The 22,994-nt window shown below is 44.3% G+C and overlaps 1 protein-coding gene across 4 annotated transcripts in view; it reads left to right on the top strand.

Annotated features, from left to right (window-relative positions):
* AFF3 (ALF transcription elongation factor 3) overlaps positions 1-22,994 on the top strand; it is a 561,375-nt gene that overhangs the window by 520,612 nt on the left and 17,769 nt on the right. For all 4 annotated transcript variants that reach the window (XM_082356113.1, XM_082356114.1, XM_082356115.1 and 1 more), the window contains 4 exons: positions 4,501-4,625; positions 7,975-8,176; positions 10,907-11,031; positions 21,834-21,897. In XM_082356113.1, the coding sequence (XP_082212239.1) occupies positions 4,501-4,625; positions 7,975-8,176; positions 10,907-11,031; positions 21,834-21,897 (516 nt within the window). The remainder of the gene's footprint in view (positions 1-4,500; positions 4,626-7,974; positions 8,177-10,906; positions 11,032-21,833; positions 21,898-22,994) is intronic.

Here is a 22,994-nt window from a genome sequence, read left to right on the forward strand (position 1 = left end):
GTCTAGAATGTTCGCGGAGCAGGAGTTTTATGTGTCTTTCCTCAACAGACGTTCATAGAGCACTTTATATATGCCAGATACCTTTGTAAGTACTTGACATGCATTAACTCAGTTAAATCCTTAGAACTGCCCAATGAGGGAAGTATCCTTATTATTCCCATGTTATGGATAATTAAGGCCTGTCTCACTGCATGTGGAAGTAGGCGAACGGGAAATCTTCCCTGAGTGTGTGTGCAGAGGCAAGCTGGAGGCTGGGCCTGTGAGAAAAGCTAAACACGGGTGAACCCCATTCTTTGCTGGAAGGGGTGGGATCATTCATTGACTTTAGAAGCCAACAGCCTCATAGAGTTTAGTAAGGCTGTGACTGGGGTGAGGCGTGAATCTGGAAGTGCCTAGTGGGTACCGTGGACGATGGGGCCCCGGGAGCGGACACCAGCCTGGTGCATCAGAGCCAGCGGCTGTGCTCCCGTGGCATTGATCAGGAGAACTTTGTGGTGGAGACGGGCTGGGAACAGGGCCCTCAGGAGGAGGGACTTTTGAGTAATCAGAGGCTCAGGGATGAGGTGGCGCCAAAGGAGGGAAGCAAGCTGAACAAAGGCGGGTTGAACAAAGTGAGACAGGCAGCTCAAGTACTCAGAGAGCAGGACGTTTGTCAGGAGGCAGACCCAAATGCTCGGCCGTTTGGCCGTTTTTGAAGATTTTTGAGCACAGGAATAATTTAATCATAATTTAAAACCAATTTTGAGGATTTTTATCCCCTCCTGTTACTGCATCTTCAAAAGTAACTTGGATCACAGTGGAAAACACAATGCGTGACAAACCAAAGATTGTAGTCATCGTGGATGGTCCCAAATTTAGGACAAAATCATTCACAACAGTTAACACGTATATATGTCCCCATGAGGGATGCTGTTTTTGTACATATTAAATCGTTTATAAAGTCCTTACAACTTTATGAGGCAAATATTATCGTCATGCCCTTTTTACAGATGAGGAAACTGAGGCTCAGAGTTCCTAAAGGGACTTGCCCCAGGTTTACATAGGTGAGAAAGGGCAGAGCCAGGAATGAAGCCCGGGTCTGTGGCTCCAGGGTCTCCCAATGAGAAGTCAACATGCGGTTTGTGCAGTATTTTCCCCACAGGACCCCTGCTCTGAGGGCTCTGTACTTGGAGTTTAATGCTTGCAGTTGCCATCTTGGACTTCTTCATTTTATCTTTGAATTTGTGTTTAGTAAGTGAAGTGCGATGGGGCGGTAGAGCCTGCGTGGTCCCACCTCCTGCCCATTTCCCAGGACAGGTTCTGCCTGCCCCGTGGCCCCTTCGCACTCCTAGCCCTGTGCAGCCTCCCCACACGCATCCCCATCCAGGGGCCAAGGCACAGGCATAACGAGGGTCGGGGTCAGGATGGGCATCTCCCCACCCCCAATCCCAGTACTGACGGGTCCTCCAGGGGAGACTGCAATCCGCAAGGGGTTGCCAGTTGGCCTTGGGGAAGGGGAAATGCCTAACTGGACTTCCTCACCCCTTGACCCATGGGTTCCACAACTGGCTGGTGAGGGAAACCCTTCACTGGTGGGCTGCTCACAAGTGCCCTGTCGCAGGCCCAGGCCCCCCGGTACTTGGGAGTGTCTACGCATGCCCCCCAGGTATCCCCAGGCCTCAAGGACCACAATATGAAATAGCAAATAAACACACCATGACAGGTCAAGAGAGAGACTTAGAAAGACACGAAAGACAAGAAAATGTTTCCGACTTTAGTACTTTATAATGTTACTCTTTAGCTGCTTTTTTTTTTTTTTGAGGTATAATGTAATGATTTGATATTGGTTTATAAGTATTGCAAAATGATGACCACAATAAGTCCAGTTGACATCCATCACTGTCCATAGTTACAAATTTCTTTTCCTCCTGGTGAGAACTTTCAAGATCTCCTCTCCTAGCTACTGTCAAATATGCACTACAGTATTATTAACTATAGTCACCATGCTGTATATTACATTACATCCCCATGACTTATTCATTTTATAACCAGAAATTTGTACCTTTTGACCTCCTTCATCCATTTTGTACTCCCCCCAACCCCAAGCAATCAGCAGCCTGACAACATAAGCTGGGAGGAGGTTTGGTTTTTGTTTTTAGATTCCGCATGTAAGTGAGGTCGTAAGGTATTTGTCTTTCTCTGTCCGACTTATTTAACTTTTCATAATCCCCTCTAGGTCCATCCATGTTGTTGCAAATGGCAGACTTCCTTCTTCTGTTGTACGTACATATATGCCGCAGTACCCTTATCCATCTGTCTAGCCGTGGACATTTGTTTCCTTGTCTTGGCCATTGTAAATAACGCTGCAGTGAACATGGGGGTGCAGATATCTTTTCAAATGAGTGTTTTCGTTTTCTTTGGATAAATACCCAGAAGTGGGATTGCTGGATCATGTGGTAGTTCTATTTTAATTTTTTGAGCAACCTGCATCCTGTTTCCACAGTGGCTGCAGCAATTTACATTCCCACCAACAGTGCACAAGGGTTCCCTTTGCTCCACATCCTCACAGACTTATTAGTTTTAGTTTTTTTGATAATAGCCATCCTGAAAGGTATGAGGTGATATCTCATGGTGGTTTTGATTTGCATTTCTCTGATGATTAGTGATGTTGAGCATCTTTTCATATACCTGTTGGCCATCCATATGTCTTCTTTAGAAAATGTCTAATCAGATCCTCTGCCCATTTTTCAACTGGATTTTTTTTGTTTGTTTCTTTGCTGTTGAATTGTATGAGTTCTTTATATATTTTGGGTATTAATCCCTTCTCAGATATACGATTTAGAAATATTTTCTCCGATTCAGTAGGTTGCTTTTTCATTTTGTTGATGGTTCCCTTTGCTGTGCAGAAACCTTTTAGTTTAATGTAGTCCCACTTGTTTATTTTTTGCCTTTGTTGCCTTTGTTTTTGGTGTTAAATCCAAAAAAATCATCACCAAGACTGACATCAAGCATCTTTTCCTGCTTTTTGAACAAGGCTCCCAGCATTTTCATTTTGCACTGAACCCCGCAAATCACGCAGTCAGCCCTGGCCTCCTGGGTGACCTTCCCTTCTGTGGACTTCAGTTTCTTTGTTTGTAAAATGGTGACATCTTTGCAGGGGTGTTGCCAGATTCAGATGATATAATGCAGTAATGCGGGTTAGCTCACTACATACCTACCCCTCTTTCCTTCTGTTTTCCTCTACATACTCTGCCCTCCCCCTTACTCGTTGGATTGATTTGTCCATCAGTCCCCAGGTGATTAATTGATTAATGAGTGAAACAGTCAGTCATCTGGAGATGGATGGATAAATGGACAGGCTGATGGAAAGAGAAAGAGAGAGGTATTTCAGAGATAGAAATTGATAAACATACAGACAGATTGGAAATATATATAGCTGTATAGGTATATGTAGATAGAGAGATGTGCAAAAACATATACATGCATATTCCATAATATTCTGTATTTAAATAATTTTATTATTCATGGACTTTTTAATTTTAACTTACAAAACTTCATTTACACTAAGCCTGACACTCAGCTCTCCTCATGAAATCTACTGAATCATCATTAAACTCGCACAGAGAAGTGAAAGAACATTTTCACAGCACTCTTTACTCAGTATCTGGGGTGTGAAGCCCTCGGTTTTGGGTGCTGGAGATGGGACACCGCAGACCTAGCTGCCCAGGGTGCAGAGTCTAGCCCTGCCCGAGCCCTGGAGGCCAGAACTGGGGGTTCAGAGCTGTGGCTTGGACCCTCATTGGGGGCACAGTTTCAGTGTGAGCTGCTGGGGTCCTTGCAATAGAGGCTGTGTAACAATCCCAGCTAGAGAGAGAAGGTCAACATTTCTCTATCTTTGGTGCCGGTGCTTGTCTCCTGGAAAGCTCTGCTGAGAGCCCTGAATGTGCCTGTACTGTGTTGCTGCGATCTCACCAAAAATGGAATTTGGTTGAGTGCCTGTGCATCACACGCCTAGTACACGCCTAGGTTAAATACAATCGTGGAAAACAAGAATCCAGTCAAACTACTGTTTTATAAAAATGTCCTTTGAGGCCATGAATTTCTAAAGAAAGGTCCGAGCTTGTCACTGCCCTTACAATATTAAGCCCAGGATAGGTCGCTATGCCTTGTTTGGGTACCAAGAAGTGCCAAAGGGAGGGACGCTGAAGCTCTGGCGGGACCCCAGAACAGGTCTTCTCTGGAGGGTGGAATCTGCCTGTTGGTAAAGAAGCGTTCATCGGTCACAGTGGTCCCTCCCGAATTTTGATCTTCGTGTCATGCTGTTTCCTCTCAGTAAGCTGACAGATTTCTTGCTTGTTCACGGGGTAGCTGATGGGGAACCCAGGCCAGGGCCGAGAGTGCTGCAGCCACATTCGTGCTCAGGATGTTGTCCGGAGAAGCCCAGTGAGCTGGTTGGTGATGGGAGCTCGCTGTGATCCCTTGAAATCGGAAGCTGATTGGTTTTTGCTTCTTTCCGTGCAGTGTGACAACGAAGAAGACTACAGGGAGATCAAGAAGGCTCAGGGAGAGAAGGAGAGCTCTTCACGACTCACTGCCTCTGCCAACAGTACTTTGTCCGCAAACCATTGCAACGTGAATGTCAACAGGTACTCACGCTCCCAGGAAGGCAGAGGCAGCTGGAGGCGTGTCTGGGTCTGAGAGGCACATGCCTACTGGGGGAGAGTCGGATTTTTGAATGACTGCTCTGCTCTGGGTCTCCATGTTACCTACCAAGCCTCTTGGGCTCCTTCATCAATAGAAATTGAGAAGAGGCCAGACAAGAAATTCAGACAAGGCTTTACTGGGGCTCATGCTGTAGCACGAGGGAACAAAGACAAGTAACAGATTCCCTTGCTCGCTGTCTGATGGGGGGCAAGCTGATTCCTTAAATGGGGTGAGGGTGGGGTGGGGCCAGGGGTCAGGCTGGAGGGGTGGCTTAGGAGGTCTGTTCACCCCCTTGGTGGCGTTGAGTGCAGGGTGCATGTGCAGTAACCTACTTTTGCTCCTGACACCCTGCTTTTTTGCTCCCGACTCCTCAGAAGTGGCAGTTGGGTTTTTGGTCTTTTTGTATCTTGTTCATAATTTGTTCCAACTGCCCCGTGCATGCAGTTATTTTTAGTCCCTTGTAGTTTCTTTGTATTTTGTGGCTCAAGGAGATGTTTGTCCAGGTGCAAGCACTGCAGCAGAGGGTCCCAGGTCCCAGCCTGTCTCATGCAGACTCGCTTCCCTTGGTTTAACCCAAGACTAACCAGTGTGCCTGGACGTGTGCTTCTTGTCACAGCTCCAGGTGCGCTGGAAGTACTTCTTTATAACAAAAGACCAGTTACTAGTTGCACACAGTTCTAGCCTTTCAAAAACACACCCTCCACTCTGAAAACTTACAAACTGAATTAATAGCCAGTAAACCCGTGAGAACACTAAGCTAGTTACACAAATGAAAAATATAAACTTGAGCAGAATCTCCATATGACACACCTAAAGGCGTTGGGTGTAGACTGAATTTGCGGTGATAGACAGGATCCGGGTCTCCGAGGCAAAACGGCCACCAAGTCCCTCCTGTCAAGGTGTTCCAGAGAGACCCACGTGGCACTGAATCCCCTCTGTGACAAAGGCTTCCTAGCAAAGCAAGGTCCCAGATATTTATTATAAGTGAGCAGCTTATCATCAGTCATAGAGAAGTCCTTTCCATTTAGAAATAGCACAGATCAGAAACCACTTTATCCTCTGCTAAGACACTCCTCACTCTCCCTGACTGTGTACATAGAATTTTTAAGGGGAGATTAATGTTTCAGCGCAACACATAAAAATGTAAACTGAAAGGTTAGGAGAAGATGTAGAGTGGTACCAAAACCCAGAGAGGAAATTGGAGAGCGAGGGTGCCTGAGCACAGGCCCACTGCAGTGTTAGAATCACCTTGGGAAGAAGGGCGAGAGCCCTTGAAGGTCTGAGCGAGACAGAGCAGTACACACAAGCTGGCCGAGCCCACAGTCCTCTGTGCCAAGCAGATGGTATCCCAAAATATTGAGGAAACGTGAATGGGGAAAATACGGCTCAAAAATGTCTCTTTAAATGTGTGATAGAGTTATATATGTGCTTCTTTGTTAATGCCTTAAATAACCTTTCTAGCAGATCTAGTAATGACCCTAATTTCTAGTAGTGATGAGTGTAAACCATATTTCAAGGTGTCTGCAACAACTGATAAGGCATGAAAATATCTGTGATTTCCACTGGCGACACAATCACAGGTATTACTAGCAGTACTCCTGCTAAACCACTACTCTGGTTTCTTGCCTTCGTTCATAATTAAAGGAAATGCTCAGTTTCGGTGAGAGGTTAAGGAAAGTGAAGATGCGACTTCTTTTCCATGCAAGTGCAGGGACCCCAGGATACAAGCTCTTGCTCTAGAGCTTTTGCTGGCAGAGCCTCCTGGCCCTGATAGTTTCACTTATGTTAAGTAAGGACTCGATGCATATGAAAGTGCTTTGAGTTTTTCTTGGAAAGGTGGCCTGTGTACCTCTGGAATTGTGATTACCACTGTTAAGCTTTACCTGTGTAATAAGACAATCCTACATATATGGTGATTGCCCATCCCAAAGATGTGACCCCAAGAACGTTTCAAAGTTACTTTGGTCAACTTGAATAGATAAACTTATAATGATGAAGAAGAAATAATCATACGTTCATGACAATATTTAATGTAATAATTTAGTTTTCTGCAAACATTTAAAATCATGTAGTATGTAAAATAATTGAGACTTAGAAATAAGACTTTTTCACTCACATGTCAAGAAACAATTATATTCAGACGGTTCATATCCGTCTTCAACATCAGTGTTTTCATCTTCACTGGCTGAGCCACTTTTGACTCGTCCAAGGCAGTTTTCGAGAACACACCTTCTCACTGCTAAGTTGTTGGATGCACAGTACTTTTTGAACCAGAAAGCTGTCATCAGAAATTCTCTCCCTACACAGATCTGTTTGCATAACATTAAGAACCTTGGCTTCTCATTTGTTCTAGAGGCCTGTGTTTGTAATTTCTACGCTGTGACCACCAACTAAGGAAATTGCTTAAAAATAAAAAGTGACTTTAATGGCTTGTTTGCAGTGGTAGTCAACACATGCAATTAAGAAGTCACAACTACAGGAATAATGACTAAATCTTTGTTAAATGAATTTATTTTAACTGACTCTACCAGTTGACTTCTAGAAGCATCCCAAATTAGCAATGATTGAGTTTATTTGAGGCTAATGTGTCTTCCCCCAATTTTTGTTTCAAAGTAAAGTAACGGAGAGAGCCCTATCAACATAATATACATTGCAAAGACTCAAATATGACTCCCTTCTCTGATGGTCTTTGGCAGCGAGGGGATTTATATTCAGGCATAGACAATAGTTTGGAAGGTAAAATAAGGAGCTAGGAATCAGAAAATGTCATTTCTAATGACAGTTTTCTATTCTTTGTTTATTCTGATCAGTGCCTGGCTACTTAACAATTAGAAGGTGGGTTCATGCTTGGTTATTCTGTGATTCTGTTATTCTCCATATAATAATTAGTACAAGCTCAGGTGTTAGCAAAAGTCCTTTTGGAAGTGGAGATCTCGTGTATAATTTGAGTTTCCCGTTACCTGCTGTTTACACTTGTTAGGAAAACAGTAAGTTGTTTGTCATGTATTTTGAGATCCTTGGATGAAAAACTTGGGAAATGAAGTTATTATTATGCTTAGTCATTTAACTCCAGAATTACTATTTTTTTCTGGGAGGACGAGTAAAGAAACAATGAACGAAATTTGTTTATTGTTTGTTATGGTCCTAATGCCATAAAATCGTTTCCTGGCATAATAATGCCAATAAACGTCTTCCTACCAGCAGGTTTTAAATGGGAGGGTCACATATAAAACATTTACCTTGCCATGTGCTGAGTGTGTGACATTCCATTACTGTGATTTCCTTTTACAGCTTGGCCATCCCAATAAATAAAAATGAAAAAATGCTCCGGTCACCCACCTCACCCCTCTCCGACGCATCTAAACACAAATACTCCGGCGAGGACCTGACTTCCCCCAGCAGATCCAACAGCAATGGTTTGTTCACTTCCGCCTCCTCCAACAAAAAGCATAAGGCTGAGAACCAGCTGCAGACCCATGGTGGAGACCTCACGGTACGCTGACACTCTTCTGCCCCAATTAAAACACGAGTGAAAATGAGCACACCCCTCTACTCTGCCTCTAGCCCAGCACAGTCCGAACACAAGCTTTTTTTTTTTTTTTAATTGCAACTTCAGGAAAAGCTCTTGCTTTATTATTCCAAGTAAATTTTCCCAGGTAAAATAAATGTCCGATAGTTTCTGGTATGTGGGAAGATAATGTTTGTTAAAGTCACAGGAGGCCTTATTGACAGAAAGCTTGGCTGTATAAACAGCACAAGTTGAGAACAGGTTTAATCTCCAAACCTATTAGACTGGATGACGTAAGATCAGTAACAACCACCTTGCCACATTGCAGGAGGTCTCATTCCCGTCGGAGGTCGAGGAGGCCCACCTTGGTAAGGGGGCCCCATTGGCGGTCCCTGCCCACATGGCGGCGTAGCAGCAGGAAGGTAACCTGGCGTGCCTTGAGGAAGACCACCGTACTGACCGTGAGGCGCCATTGGGGGTCTCATTCCTTGTTGCTGTGGGATGCCTGGCTGTGGAGGCATCATACCTCCATTTGGTCCAATGGGTGGATTACCAATGGGAGCCTGTCCTGGTCGAGGAAGATTACATTGATACGTGGTGACCAGCAAGGTCCCGCAAAGCAGCCCTAAATGCTGGTCTGGGAAGACCTGGCAAAGCAGCTGCTCTTCGCCTCTTGCACAGGCAGCTGCCAAAGAAACGGAGGAGGCATTTTAAGCCTCTTCTGCTTAGGAACACTCTTTGGAGGACTTCATTTCCCATCCTGAAAAGAATTAGCCCTAATGTAACTCTCCCAGGACAAAGTAAATTGGGAGTTTTGGACCAACCAATCTTTATATTTGAAAAGATTTCTTGCCCTGGGGCAGAGCTAAAGCTGGGATTGGAGCCCAAGGCCAAAGTTGCAGGGCTCCCCGCTGGCCTCAGTGGCCAGTGTGGGACAGCTGCCACCACCCCCCTTCCAGTGACTTTGTCAAGGGTGATTCCAACACCCTGTATTCCCCTGGGAACCTGGGTTCACCTCTAGCCTCATAGCTTAGTCACCATGTGACCTTGGGTCAGTTGCTTAATCTCTTGAGCCTGTTTCATTTGCAAGACGGTGGTGTAAGATTTAAATGAGGCAGAACCGTCTAAAGAACCCAACCCCTATGGACCCCTGTGCAGCTAACACTGCATGTAAGTTCCTCTTTCCTGCCACCCTCCATCTAACAGCGGGCGGCCCTGGACCGTGCGTCCTCCGGGTACATTATTTAATGCCAAACTCTCCCCCCTGTGCCTCTCAAAGCCAGTGGGGCTTTGTGAGGCAGGGAGAAATGAGACTTGGCAATAGGACTCTGCAAAGAAAGTGGGGGAAGGCAGCATTTCATGCTTTATTCCATGAATTAAAGAGGCAAAAGAAGTTGGTAGATGGTCCGGCAAGAGCCTAAATCTTACTGAACCATCAGGAAATTAACCCCTTTATGCACCCTCATTTGGGAGCAATTATCTTTAGTTCTAGGATACACGAATCTGAGAAGACCATATTAGAAAAAACAAATAAAAAGCTAACAATTCCAATTTTAAACCAAACACAACTTTTCTTTGCCTCTAGATCCTTCAATCACAAGCAGCTATGATGTGCAGAGAATCGTAAACCAATTATAGACTTTATTGAGGCATTCTTTCACTGAACAGGTGTTTATCAAGGAAGTATTTATTGTGTCCCAGGCACTTTGCTACATAACAGAGATGCATTGATGATCTAACGGGTTCAGTCTCTGCCTGCAGGATAGCTTACAGTCTAGCTGGGGAGAGCCACTTAGAGCAGGGCTTGCACACATCCGTTATTTACTACCCTGCATGCCAGAAAGGAAACGCCCAGAGTCCTGGAGGCTCTCGTAACAAGGAGGCTTGATCTACGCATAAAATCGGTCCATATTTAAAGAAGCATTGATATACACTCCACTTTAATTATTTCAGAGGAATCCATTTGAATTTCCGAACTAAAAAAGGGGTGTTTTATGATCCAGACCTTCAACACACCATAGGTGCTCTCTATAATGTCTGTATCTCCAGGAAAAAGGATGTTTCAGTTTTTCCCCAGATCAAGAGTGTTCCTTCTTAAAACACATTTTAAATCATTTCTAGTGATTGCCTTTGGCTCTTCCTGTTCTTCACAGACAGCTGATGAGAACCAGTCACTTGTGACCTGAGTGACCTCTTTTGTGAGGGATGATTATAGCTCAGCGGTTCTGAGAGCTTGGGTCCTGGACCGGCATCACCTGGAACTTGTTAGGAATGCATGTTCTCAGGCTCTTCCCCAGACGTACTGAGTCAAAGATGCTGGCGGTGAGGCCCAGCTGGCTGTGTGTTAATGGTGATTCTGATGCAGTCCATTTGGAGAACCATGGGTCTAGCCAACTGGGAAGAGTAGGAGCCTGAATCCTAAGCCCCCAGCCTCCACGCACAATAGCCATCTGAGCTTGGGCGAGTTCAGGATCTGGATCTGCCTGAGTGGGCACACTGAGAGTTCCCTTTTGATGTCGTGGGAATGACATTCGACGACGTATGTAAAAGCCTCCAGCTTGAGACCTGTAATGCAAGTATTTCTTCTTCTTTATTTCAACAAAGAAAGCACCATCAGCTCTAACCTAGGACACAGAACACAAGCGATTCTAACAGGTTGCTCCTTCAGCCAGGTGGCCAGTTTCTCAAATACAGGTGTGTTTGTTTGTTGTTTAGAAAGCGGCTCACAACAATTCTGAAAACAACGTTCTCCACAAGTCACGGCCACAGACAGAGCCATGGTCTCCAGGCTCCAACGGCCACAGGGACTGCAAGAGGCAGAAACTCATCTTCGATGACATGTAAGTGTGGACTCTTGGTTGATATGGTGAGGCCAGATCAGTGGGAGCAGGGAGATGGTTTAATATGCGTCTCATTCACAGTGTGGCCATTTCTGTCATGTGATCTGATCTGTTAAATGTCACCCTCTCGAAGGGAATTGCAGCTTCACTCCAAGTGTACCCCTGAGTCCTGGGGGGCTTCTGCGTGAATGGAACAACCAGTGCTAACAGGGTTGCATCCAGGATGTCAGAAAACTAAGCTAAATGGCATCAATGAGTCATATTTCTAAGCCCCTACATTTGGGGTTGTATGCTACCAGAAAGAGAAGCATTTTTTGTTTTTGTACATTATAACAGGCAAAGAATAATAGTGATTCACTCCTGAAAGCTTTTTTTTCTCTAAAATGCTGTAGTCTTTATAAAAGTGTAAATAGTTCTTATACAGGAGAAAATATCCTGTCATCCATCTCCCAATCCTAATACTGAAACCCAAGTATTAGTTCCGTTCCCGGCATCAATTTAAGAGGAGGAGAAACAAAAGAAAATGAATAAATGTAACATCCTGGAATGCTCTGGAGATGCTGAAAATGACAAATGAGAAATGATAACATGATACTGAAAATTATTTAGGCTCTTGGGGAAAAAATATGTGTCAAGGACAAGCCTGGAAGGCGGCAGGGATGGTTTCAAGAGTTCGGCTTGAATCCTCCTTTCAATTTTAGCTGTTCACCAAGCGTGCAGTGTGTGTCTGTTTGAGGCACGCCCTTAAATCCCTGGAGAAGCGGGCGCCAGTGAGAGAACACCCTGCTCTCTGACTGTTGACAGTCTGGCTGAGGGGACAGACTGTAAGCCACGAACCTCACCCAAAGTCAGAAAATAAAATGGTGCTGAATGTGTCTGAGTCCCAGCTTCCTAATCAGAAAAAGTGATTGTCATGACAGGCTCTTCCGAGATCCAGTGAGATGGTCTCTCCTGAGCGTGATCACCTGGAGAATTGAAAGCTCGGCACAGTGGTGATGACTTTTCCACCCTCATCTCCCTCCCGTCCTACTTTCCAATCCTAACTTCACCCAGAGTATAGACACCATCAGTTGATTCACCTCCGAGAAACAAGAATACCGAATTGTAGTCCTCAAGCCCTGCTTGGACTTCATTAAGCTACTTAGGGCACAGACTTTGAGGGTTGAAAGCCAAATCCACATTTTTTTGTTTCTTTATTGAACACGTTCCCAGATCATTGGATTTACGAAAGTGTAAGGGTGGCCCAGGAGGACGTGTGTTTTTCTCCTCTTCCCGTGGCTGCCGCAGCTGCACTCAACCCCAAGCACGCTGTCTCCTGACCCTCAGCATCTCCCCTTCCCCTCCTCGCCGCTGCCCTGGGCATCAAGGGAGGTGGTAATTAATCCCCGGGGTGGGGGGCGTGTAATGGGAGTACAATCAGGCGGTCAACTCCATATATAATTAGGGTTTGGTGGTGTAAATTGTTCCAGGGAGCTTTAACCGTTTGCAAAAACAGGAGATTAGAATTGTGTTTAATGACAGTGTGGAAATTTGCATTCAGAAGATATAGCAATCTTTTGATTTTCATCTTAATTAAAGATGCTCTTCCTAATATTAAGAAGCAAATTGAAGTAGTTATATGGATGGGTCAGCCTCCATATCGTTCAGGCTGCAACCCAGTTCTTTGAGGAATTAAAAACAATTATACTTGTCTTACAAATCAAGTCTTTATAAGAATGGAAACGGGGCTTTAGACATCACTCAAAGCCCACCTGTCATTTTTACCAGTCCCAAAACTGCCCTTATTCATCTCAAGAAGCTTGCAGAGGGGGAGGGATGGAGTGGGAGTTTGGGGTTAGTAGATGCAAACTATTATGTATAGAATGGATAAACAACAAGGTCCTACTGTATAGCAAAGGGGACTAGATTCAATGTCCTGAGATAAACCATAATGGAAAAGAATATAAATAAGAATGTAAATATATATATGTATAACTGTGTCACTTTGCTGTACAGCAGAAATTAACACAACATTGTAAATCAACTATACTTCAATAAAAAATAAATTTAAAAGGAAAAAGAAAGTTGCAGGTATTATAGAAGATCTGGACTCAGGGAGCAAAAAAAAAAAAAAAAAGAAGGAGAAGCAGTCATAATCTACAACATGATCAAGCACACATGCATTTGACAGTAAGGTACCCAAAGCATCAGATGTATCAAGGGCATGGTGTTTAAACACACACATGTATGGGAAATTAAAATGTAAGGAATTTTCCAGTGTATGGACCAGAAAGCTAAGTCTGAAACAGCAACAACTAAATGGTCATACTTCTACCTGCAGTGTCTTGGACTGTTTACAAGAGGAAATGTTTCTCAATCTGCTGAGACTGCAACTAATATAATTTTGTCCCTATCTGTATCAACCAAGAGGCTGTTATCATTCGTTCTTCCCATTAGCAATGTGTGTAATTTTTCTGGCTGACAGCTACAATACAATGCTTCTCCCTTTATGGATAAAGATACAATAGAATAAAAAAGCACTCTTTCATATCCATCATAGAGAGAGAGACATCTTCCAGTTGCCACGTGTCCCAATTGATTTGAAATCCATGACAGTAAGAGAAACATGCAACTCAAACAACCGCTTAACCGCTGAACTGAGAAAGTCGTGGGAAGATTCTTCAAGCTTGAAAAGCAAAAACAGGCATTGTCTCTTCATTGGAACAATAAAAATATGTCCGTTAAGAGATCACTGGGGGGACTTCCCTGGTGGCACAGTGGTTAAGACTCCACGCGCCCAATGCAGAGGGCCCAGGTTTGATCCCTGGTCAGGGAACTAGATCCCACATGCATGCCACAACTTTGAGTTCACATGCCACAACTGAGGAGCCCATGTGCCACAACTGAGGAGCCCGCCTACCACAACTAAGACCGGTGCAACCAAATAAATAAATAAATACTTTAAAAAATAATGATAATAGTGAAAAAGAGATCACTGGGCTAGGAAGTCACCTAAAAGTATGTAAAGTGTCTCCCAGGTTCAGTTGGTGTGTCCTGAGGTCCAGGGGTAGGAGCAAAGGTATATGACTGATTCATTCTCAGTTATTAATTGAGGGAAGATGGAGGCACAAGGGTGGCCTCTCCAGGAAGCTTCCCTGGGACCACAAATTTAGCTGCCTCCTGCTCCCTCTCTGCTCTGCACCAGCTTCAAGGACCATGACCTGGCTCCTGTCATTTTCCTTGACTTCTCCTCACTAGAGTGTCAACAGGCAGTGACGTGACCAAAGAGAGGCCACCAGAAGGAAAGAAAGAACTAGAGAATTAGCAGTGGAATGATTTAGAGTTGATGGAAATCCAGTTATAGCGCTCCAATGAGTAACAGATGCCATCCTGTCATGTAACTTTTAAAGCCACATCACGTAGCTTTTGTTTATAAAGTAAACTCATCCTTTTGTATTATAAATACTCGATAACGGTTGAATAAACATGCGATTCAGACAACAGCCACGAGAGTCCAGTGGGCACTCAAATAACAACTGTTGAATGACCCCAGCTGAATTAGAATAACATTCCCAGGGGGTAATGCCTGCATCTTTTTTTCTTTCTCTTTCTGTGAATGTAAGGAATCTACTACGTGCAAGTCAATTTAAATTCACGGGCTTCCAGGCCCTTTTCCTAGGTTACTTGCCCGTTCAACAGGCACCAGTTGGTGCCTTCAGGATGTAGATGGAACTGAACCGAATAATTTGTTTTAAAACTGTGATCCAGGTCAGCCTGTCCTGCACGCTCACCCCTGACGTTTAGCCGTGCACCGCTTTCTCTCCTCGAGAGCCCTGATTTTAAGGTGACACTGGTGTAATTACCAAACTTTTGTTTAAAAAAAAATCTGTAAGGATTTATGTCCATGAGTGACAGCACTTAATTCAGCTCAAAGCCTAGAAACGGATCTTATTAGTGCAGAGCCGTGAGCTGTAAATTACTTGGTGTCATAATTAGTGACAGGGGAGTTCTTGGCGGTGGAAAATCCATTGAACAGCTGTGTCACGAAGTCCTCAGTACAGGCGTCGGAGCAGAGCTGAGTGGTGAAATGCTTGGCCCCTCTTCCCACGTGCCATATTGCTGTGCCGAGGAGCCAGAGAACCCCGGGTGCCAGCCCTGCCTGCTGTTTCCAGAAGGATGTGCTGTCTCTTGCCCACATTTCACAAGGAAGAGTCAGTCACGATCATCACATTCAGCCACACCACCAGACGTCCCATCTGTCCCCGTGGCACCAATACCAGGAGCCCAACTACTTAAACCTCCCTACGCTGAGAAAAGACCCCCTCGCCAGGCGGTGCTGAAGCCCTGGCCTGTGAGATGTGGCTGGCGGGGCAGGAAGAGGGAGTCGGCATTTGTGATATAAGGGTGCTCAGCAGCCGCATAAAAAGGGTTAAAACCCTTTAAAAAATTAAAACCCTCATAAAAAGGGTTTTAATTTTATAGAGGGTGGAAGATTCCTGTATGTGAAAGGCCAGATGACTGAGTGAGAGGACACCAACTGAAATCCCTGAGTAGGTGATGTTACATCAAGGCAAGGCGCGCCCACGGAGGGCCTGCTGTGGCCGTGCTTCCTCTCCCGAGGGGCTCCCCTTCCCAGTCGCTTCAAAGCTGGACCCCACCTTTCCTGATATACCATTCATGTGCCTTTCTGTTCTTCATATGGAATTTTTTCCCTTATGAAACCCCTCTCAGCCAGGTTTTTATTTTTTCTAACCAAAACAGAAAGAAAGGGAAAAAAAAAAAGGACTTGGCTGGGGGTGTTGGGAGGGCAGGAGTTGGGGACAAGGCCTTTTAGATCTCCCTGATTGAAATCTGAGCTCTCTGATCATTTTAAGGGCTTGTTAAAATGATTTTATCTTTTTTGTTTAATTTTCTTTTTTATCAGTCGTTTTTTCTACAGTTATCATGGTTTATTTTATTTTATTTACTTATTTTTGGCTGCGTTGGGTCTTCGTTGCTGCACGTGGGCTTTCTCTAGTTGCAGCGAGCGGGGGCTACTCTTCCTTGTGGTGCATGGGCTTCTCAATGCAGTGGCTTGTCTTGTTGCGGTGCACGGGCTCTAGGCGCGCGGGCTTCAGTAGTTGTGGCGCTCAGGCTCAGTAGTTGTGGCTCGCGGGCTCTAGAGCACAGGCTCAGTAGTTGTGGCGCACGGGCTTAGTTGCTCCACGGCATGTGGGATCTTCCCGGACCAGGGCTCGAACCCATGTCCCCTGCATCGGCAGGTGGATTCTTAACCACTGCACCACCAGGGAAGCCCTTTTTTAATTTTTGATTTTATATTGGAGTATAGTTGGTTTACAATGGTGTGTTAGTTTCAGGTGTACAGCAAAGTGATTTAGTTATACATATTCATATATCCTTTTTCAGATTCTTTTCCCATGTAGGTTATTACAGAGTAATAAGTAGAGTCCCCTGTGCTCTACAGTAGGTCCTTATCGATTATCTATTGTATATATAGGAGTGTGTATCTGCTAATCCCAAGCTCCTAATTTATCCCTCCCCCACCCCCTTTCCCCCTTGGTAACCATAAGTTTGTTTCCTAAGTCTGTGAGTCTGTTTCTGTTTTGTAAATAAGTTCATTTGTTAAATATCACACCCAGAGAAGAACAACAATCAAATTGATGCATCTCCATTTCGATAGAAAGTTGCTTATGATCACGTGACAAAAACCTGCCATTTAGCCTGTGTCCTGAAAAGCACACGCCGTTTTCTATGTGTGGCCGAGAGAGGAGTCACCTGCAAGAGCCTGTGGCCTGTAGGAGGCACAATGAGTGATTGCTTATGTTTCTGAGAAGCCAGGGACTCGGGGGTCCCAGGCAACATCAAGGGTGTAGAAACAAAAGCTACATTCGAATCCTTGCTGCCGAAAAGCAGTCTTCCTGCTTCCTTCGGGAAGCACTCATAAAGCCAACGGCAGCACCGGGGTCCCTGGCTGTGCAATGCCCTCATCAACAGCATTCACTTACTCAGTGCATGAAAAACAATTACCTCACTTCTTACACGTTCTTCTTGGTAAAGAAAGTACCTCACAGCTTGGGCCACAGTAACACCTCGGGGACTTATTAAATGACAAGCTGACAGGCTATCAGATGACGAATTCATTTGGTGTGCAGTTGCCTAGTTGTCTGATTTGGATTTCAACTTCCCTAAGAAAATGATCCCCACTTCTGCTATGCCAAGGAACCTGTTTGTTCAGACACGTTGAGTTCGCCATCTCTGCCAGTTTTCACAAAACAGTCTGGTTCTGCTGAGGAGGTGCATTTCACAAAGGTGGGAATCACAGAAAGCAGCCTGCCAGCCTCTCCGTGGGAGAGCGTTCAACGCCATCTCAGCCACAAAGGAGAACAGAGAGCGAGGTTGCTCTAATACGCTGGTGCCAGAAGAAATTTTAGGGTAGCTCAGCCCCCGCCGCTGCTTAGAACTAAGGTGGCTCCGTGTGTAGGTGGGGGCAGTGGGAGGTGATGAGGACGCATTCCCTCTGGATCAAGTGCTCCCATTTTTTTTGCTGCTGAGAGCTCTTATAACGAAGATACACGTCGCTCGGCTTTGGCTTTTGGATCGCTCAAGCCCAGTTTCTGAAGAGCCCCAGAGACACGGTTAGTTACATGCATGATGTTGAACTGTACTTTTCTTAGGGTTGCTCATGTATCATCATCAAATACCATCGCTGTGAGAAACGATGTGAAGAACGTTATGATCACAATGAAAAGCAAAACTCTAAGTTTTCCATGTGAAAGAAAAGAAAGAACATTCGATGAAAAATCAGTTTGAACGCTGCAATCTTTAGATTCATTTTAGTGCCTGTGCCATGTTATATTCTGTAACTGCCACAATGGTGAGAGCAATTTTACTCTCCTGCTGACTTGAAGGTCACCATCAGAGTGATGCCTTCATGACAGCACGTGTCCACTGCCTTGCCGGACAATCTGGGTGACATCCCATCATCCCATTGCCTTGATAATGATCTGATCTAGGAGTGTGGCTCTAGAAATCACCTGAAAGGAAAAAAAATGGACCAATCATCAGGCAATCTTCAGTGACTCAGTGTAATAAGCCCTCCATTAGAGGCAAAGATGCGAATTCTCATGTGATCCTAAACAGGCCCTGATAGTACATTTCTTCAGCATCTCAGGTTAATGTTTTAGCTGCTGTGATATAGTCAGAAAATGGATGTGTTACTTATCCACCTACACTATTGTGAGAGTTTGTGACTCAGTCTCCATCTCAGGTTTAAAGAATACATTTACATGCTGCAGGTAAAGACAGCATTGATTAAGGTACCCGTATTAGGAATTAGGTGCCACTGCCACCCCAGGGGTAACTAAGGAGGCTAGCAGATGCCTTTGCTTATTACCAAAGTAATTCTTTCATGAAAACGAAATGCATTTGAAAAAATGACCATCCGTTAGTGACAAGGTCTACAAAAAACAGGGCAAGAGAAAAATGACCAAATTCCTATACTGGAGTGTGGGACAGATAATGATGTGGAGAATTTCAGGTTGCCATGGAGATGTTCTCTGGCTCATTGGCTTCGAGGCTGCACCCCATCAGAAGTCAACTCTCTCTTTCTCTCTTCGAAACTCAAAATATGAATGCAAGGGGGGGTTCATTTCTCTTCTGCCATGTACCTAAAACTACAGGGTGGGGAAGATCAAAGAGATCTACAACAGGGCCCCCGCTGAAAATGCTCCAGCTGCAAAATTGCATACATGCAGTGACTGTAGCCCAGGACAGCTCAGAAGGTAATCAAATGCCTGGAAGTGAAGTGTAAACAAGAAGTGGTATCTGAGATCAGGAAAGACATAGCTGAGCATGGACCAAAATTACCAAGAAGGCCTTATGGCCTAAGAATTTGAGGGACAGGTAACGTCTGGCTCGTCATAAGCACTTAATGAATGAGCAGAAGGGTGAGTGTTCCAGGAAGGACGGAAAGGATGAGCAGAGCTTCTGAGACAGCGATGGCATGCCAGCCAGTGAGGACGCCGCTCTGGCTGCGGTTGAGGGACTTGGTGGGTGAGTGGTACGGTTGAGAGGGTTAGGCAAGATTATTGGAGACCTGAACTGCGATTGGATCTCATAGGCCCTGGAGATGGATTTTAGGTCTGTGAGTAGGATGGTGATATAATGAAAGCCACGTTTTACAAACATTGGTCAAGGGTTAAAGCTCAGAATAGATTGGATGGGTGTGAAACTAGAGGCCTGGAGAGGTGATGAAAGCCTAGACTTGGTGGCTATGGTCACTGGGGAAAGAAAGGGATGTTTACAAGGGAGCATTCATAACATGTGATAACAGTGGGGGAGAGATGGATGGAGATGCCTGAACTCGTGTCCTGAACAAATAGGCTCCAGGACCCCATCTGAAGCTCAGGAGTCAGATCTGGGTTTGGGCAGAGGTAGGTCTGGTCTTCGGCTTTGGGGCATTCAGCAAAAGGACAAACGAAAGGTATTGCAGAGGCTTTTTAAGGCATGAAACTCTTCTGTATGATACTATAATGGTGGATACGTGTCGCTATACGTTTCTCAAAATCCACAGAATGTGCAAGGCCAAGAGTGAACCCAAATGTAAACTGTGGACTTTGGGTGATGATGATATGTCAGTTTAGGTTTATCGATTGTAACAAATGTGCTGCTCTGGTGGGGATGTTGGTAGTGAGGGAGGCTTTGCACATGCAGAAGCGCGAGGTACACAGGAACTTTCCATACTTTCCACTTCATTTTGCTCTGAGCCTGCAACTGCTCAGAAAAATTGTCAGTCCATTAAACAACAAAAACAAGAACAAAAATAATGTAAATAGCCACAGTCGGCATCAGAGACCCCATAGATAGCTAGTATGTGTTCAAAGGTCAATATGTGGACCAAGAAGAATAAACCATCATGAAAGTCAACGAAAACGCCATTCAAATGGAAGAAGCGTGAACATTGAGGAAATAAACTAGAGCAAGAAGAGCCGGTCAGAGCAGGGCCTTCCTTTGAAGGAAACCTCAGGCCTCACCCACCAATGAAGACCCATCATGATGAATGAAAGAGTCCAGGCCTGCGTGGCAGGAAAAATGGTGAAGGGCTCATGATCGAGAGAGAGAGTTTCATTATGCACATTAGGGAAATCCTGCAGCCATGTTCCTCATTTCTTTGTTGGAAAAGTTAAAAATTCCCAGCATGTTACCACAGTACTGACAATATTTTATGCGGAAGAAGAGACAGAAAACCAAGGTCTTTTGCTTGCTTCTGTGATTTGTGACCCAAAACTAAGTATTTGCTTTGATCCTGGTTTGTTTATTTGTTTGATTGATTGATTAAAACCATTCAACTGAGGATTATAGTTTTAGATGGTAATGTCATTGACATGGTATGTGTGATTTTTCTAAGCCTTTTGACCCCTTAGGATAAAAGGATGCTCTGACTACCTAATATTGCATTGGGGAAAAGACCCTTCAGCTGAAAGAAGGCAGTCCAAAATAAGTGTGTTAAATAGGTTAAACAGTTCATGATTAATATTACTGCTTACATCTTATCTCCCATTCAGGGGGTCCTGGCTTATGGTGGGTACATGAATAGGTCAAGTTTATTGATTATATAAAGACCCACAATGCAAAACAAGTTTATGCTGATGGTACCTAAAGTATGTAGATTTAAAAAAAATCTATCCAATGAAGCATTTAAAGTTACTGTCTGCTGAGTAGTTTAGTGTAACTTTGGGTCATGTCACACACTCAGATCCATCTCTGGATGAATTCCCTCCATCTCCAGCAGAGTCAGCGCTGGCCAGGGTTATTGTTTTTTTTTTGGTTTGTTTTTTGTTTTTTTAGTAATCTTTTTATTTATTTATTTATTTATTTATTGGCTGTGTTGGGTCTTCGTTTCTGTGCGAGGGCTTTCTCCAGTTGCGGCAAGCGGGGGCCACTCTTCATCGCGGTGCGCGGGCCTCTCACTATTGCGGCCCCTCTTGTTGCGGAGCACAGGCTCCAGACGCGCAGGCTCAGTAGTTGTGGCTCACGGGCCCAGTTGCTCCGCGGCATGTGGGATCTTCCCAGACCAGGGCTCGAACCCGTGTCCCCTGCATTGGCAGGCAGACTCTCAACCACTGCGCCACTAGGGAAGCCCCAGGGTTATTGTTTTAATAATGCCCATGTCTGGTGTTAATGTTTACCAGAATTAGAGAGAATACATGCTATGTTTGCATTGTGACAAGGAAGATATCATTTTACAGTTAACTTTATTACAACTGGAATGTAATCATACAGCATTACCTCTTTTCATTTTTCATTGCAAAGCTTTAAAATAACTAGATACAGAGATACAAGCAATTTTAGGTACCATTTATGCATACAAACAACACTGATTTTCGTAAGGGTACAGAAATATACTCACCTGTACATATCCATACAATTATTATGAGGTATCTCTGCCATCTTTACATTAAAGAGGGATTGTTTTGTGTAAATAACCTGTGAAATAAGATTTTGCACTTGTTTTCTTAACCGTGCAATAAAAAATCTGATTCACAAATTAGGTACTGGGGATCCATGTTAAAAATCACTGTAAATGTATATATTTATCTGCATATATTGAGTGTGTTTTGAATTGTTAACTTAAGAGAAATATAATCGTAGTCTTTTACATATAGGCTATAGTAGTTCAGAAATGCAAAAAAAAAAAAAAAAACTTGATTCCATCGTAAGAAGAGTCTTAAAATTGTGCTTCAAGTGTGAGCAAAGGAAAGAATATTTTCAAAAGATCTTGCACGTGCCCAGTAATGACGTTTCGTATCACTCTCTCCTCATAGGCCACGCAGTGCAGATTATTTTATGCAAGAAGCTAAGCGAATGAAGCATAAAGCAGATGCAATGGTAAGACCTTTTCTCTCCAGATCCGTTCCTCCAAATGACGTTTGTACCGCAGCTTCATCACTGGGGCAGCATAGCTGGGGTCATTACAAAATCTATTACAAGGATGGCTGGGTCTGTTCAAGGCAAAAATGTTTATATAATCCAGTGCTCATCGCCCAGTAAATTATGACCTCGACCAATAATGTCTGACTGGGAGGAAGCCCTGGATAAACTAAGATTTCAGTTTAGACCTAAAGTTTGAATAGGAACCAGAGGCAATGGAGTCAGTGGGTGGTAATAGTTTTTTTCCTTAAAAAAAAAAACAAAACACCCAAGTTTGCATATTTCTCCCTTGTTGGCCTGGCCAACGCTTGGCTTGGTCCCAGGATCAAATCCCTTTTCAAAAAGACTTGTGTTCTTCATATGTACCTGCCAAAATGAATGTTTCCTATGAATCTGGACAACCCAGAAACTATTACACTGCACGTAAGACCCTGAGGTTGTATGATTTGATGTTTTCAGAGAGTAACTTTTCTGACTTGGATAATCTATTTGAGAAAGCTTAAAGCCTTCAGGCAAGAGTTAGAAAACTTCTGGTGTTTTCTAAGAGAGATCATATGGTTGTTCTGTCAGAAGATCTCATCCAAAGGGAGTCTTTCCTGTCTAGTAATTCTAGTTCTGCTCCCCTCCAGTGCTCATAAGTGAAATCAGGGCGCTGGAGGTGAATAAGGCATTTCAGATGACCTTCAGAGTATTATTCCAGGGTTGCAGATGCCTAAACCATAACTGTACCCCACCCCCCAACGCTACTGATGTTACCCACCAAGCATTTCTTTATATGAAGCTCACTGCCTAGGTCCACTGGTGTACAGAGAAATAACCACGGGGTATCAGAAAATACAGAAGGGAAATAGGAGGTAGAGTTTTGTCCTCACAATCCCACAGTCTGATGGAGAGTTCTGGTCACCCGAAGAAACCGATGCATGGTCACATTGAATTTTAAAGCAGAATGAAATTTCCTGCCTGAATCATCCAAGGTTTACCAGGCTTCCTCAGTCAGTGTCATCTTGCCCAACCTGGCCTTTCCCAGCGATACCCTGCTCCAGCCATGTTGGCCC

Source organism: Balaenoptera borealis (assembly GCF_965194805.1).
Source record: "Balaenoptera borealis genome assembly, chromosome: 15".
NCBI lineage: Eukaryota > Metazoa > Chordata > Mammalia > Artiodactyla > Balaenopteridae > Balaenoptera > Balaenoptera borealis.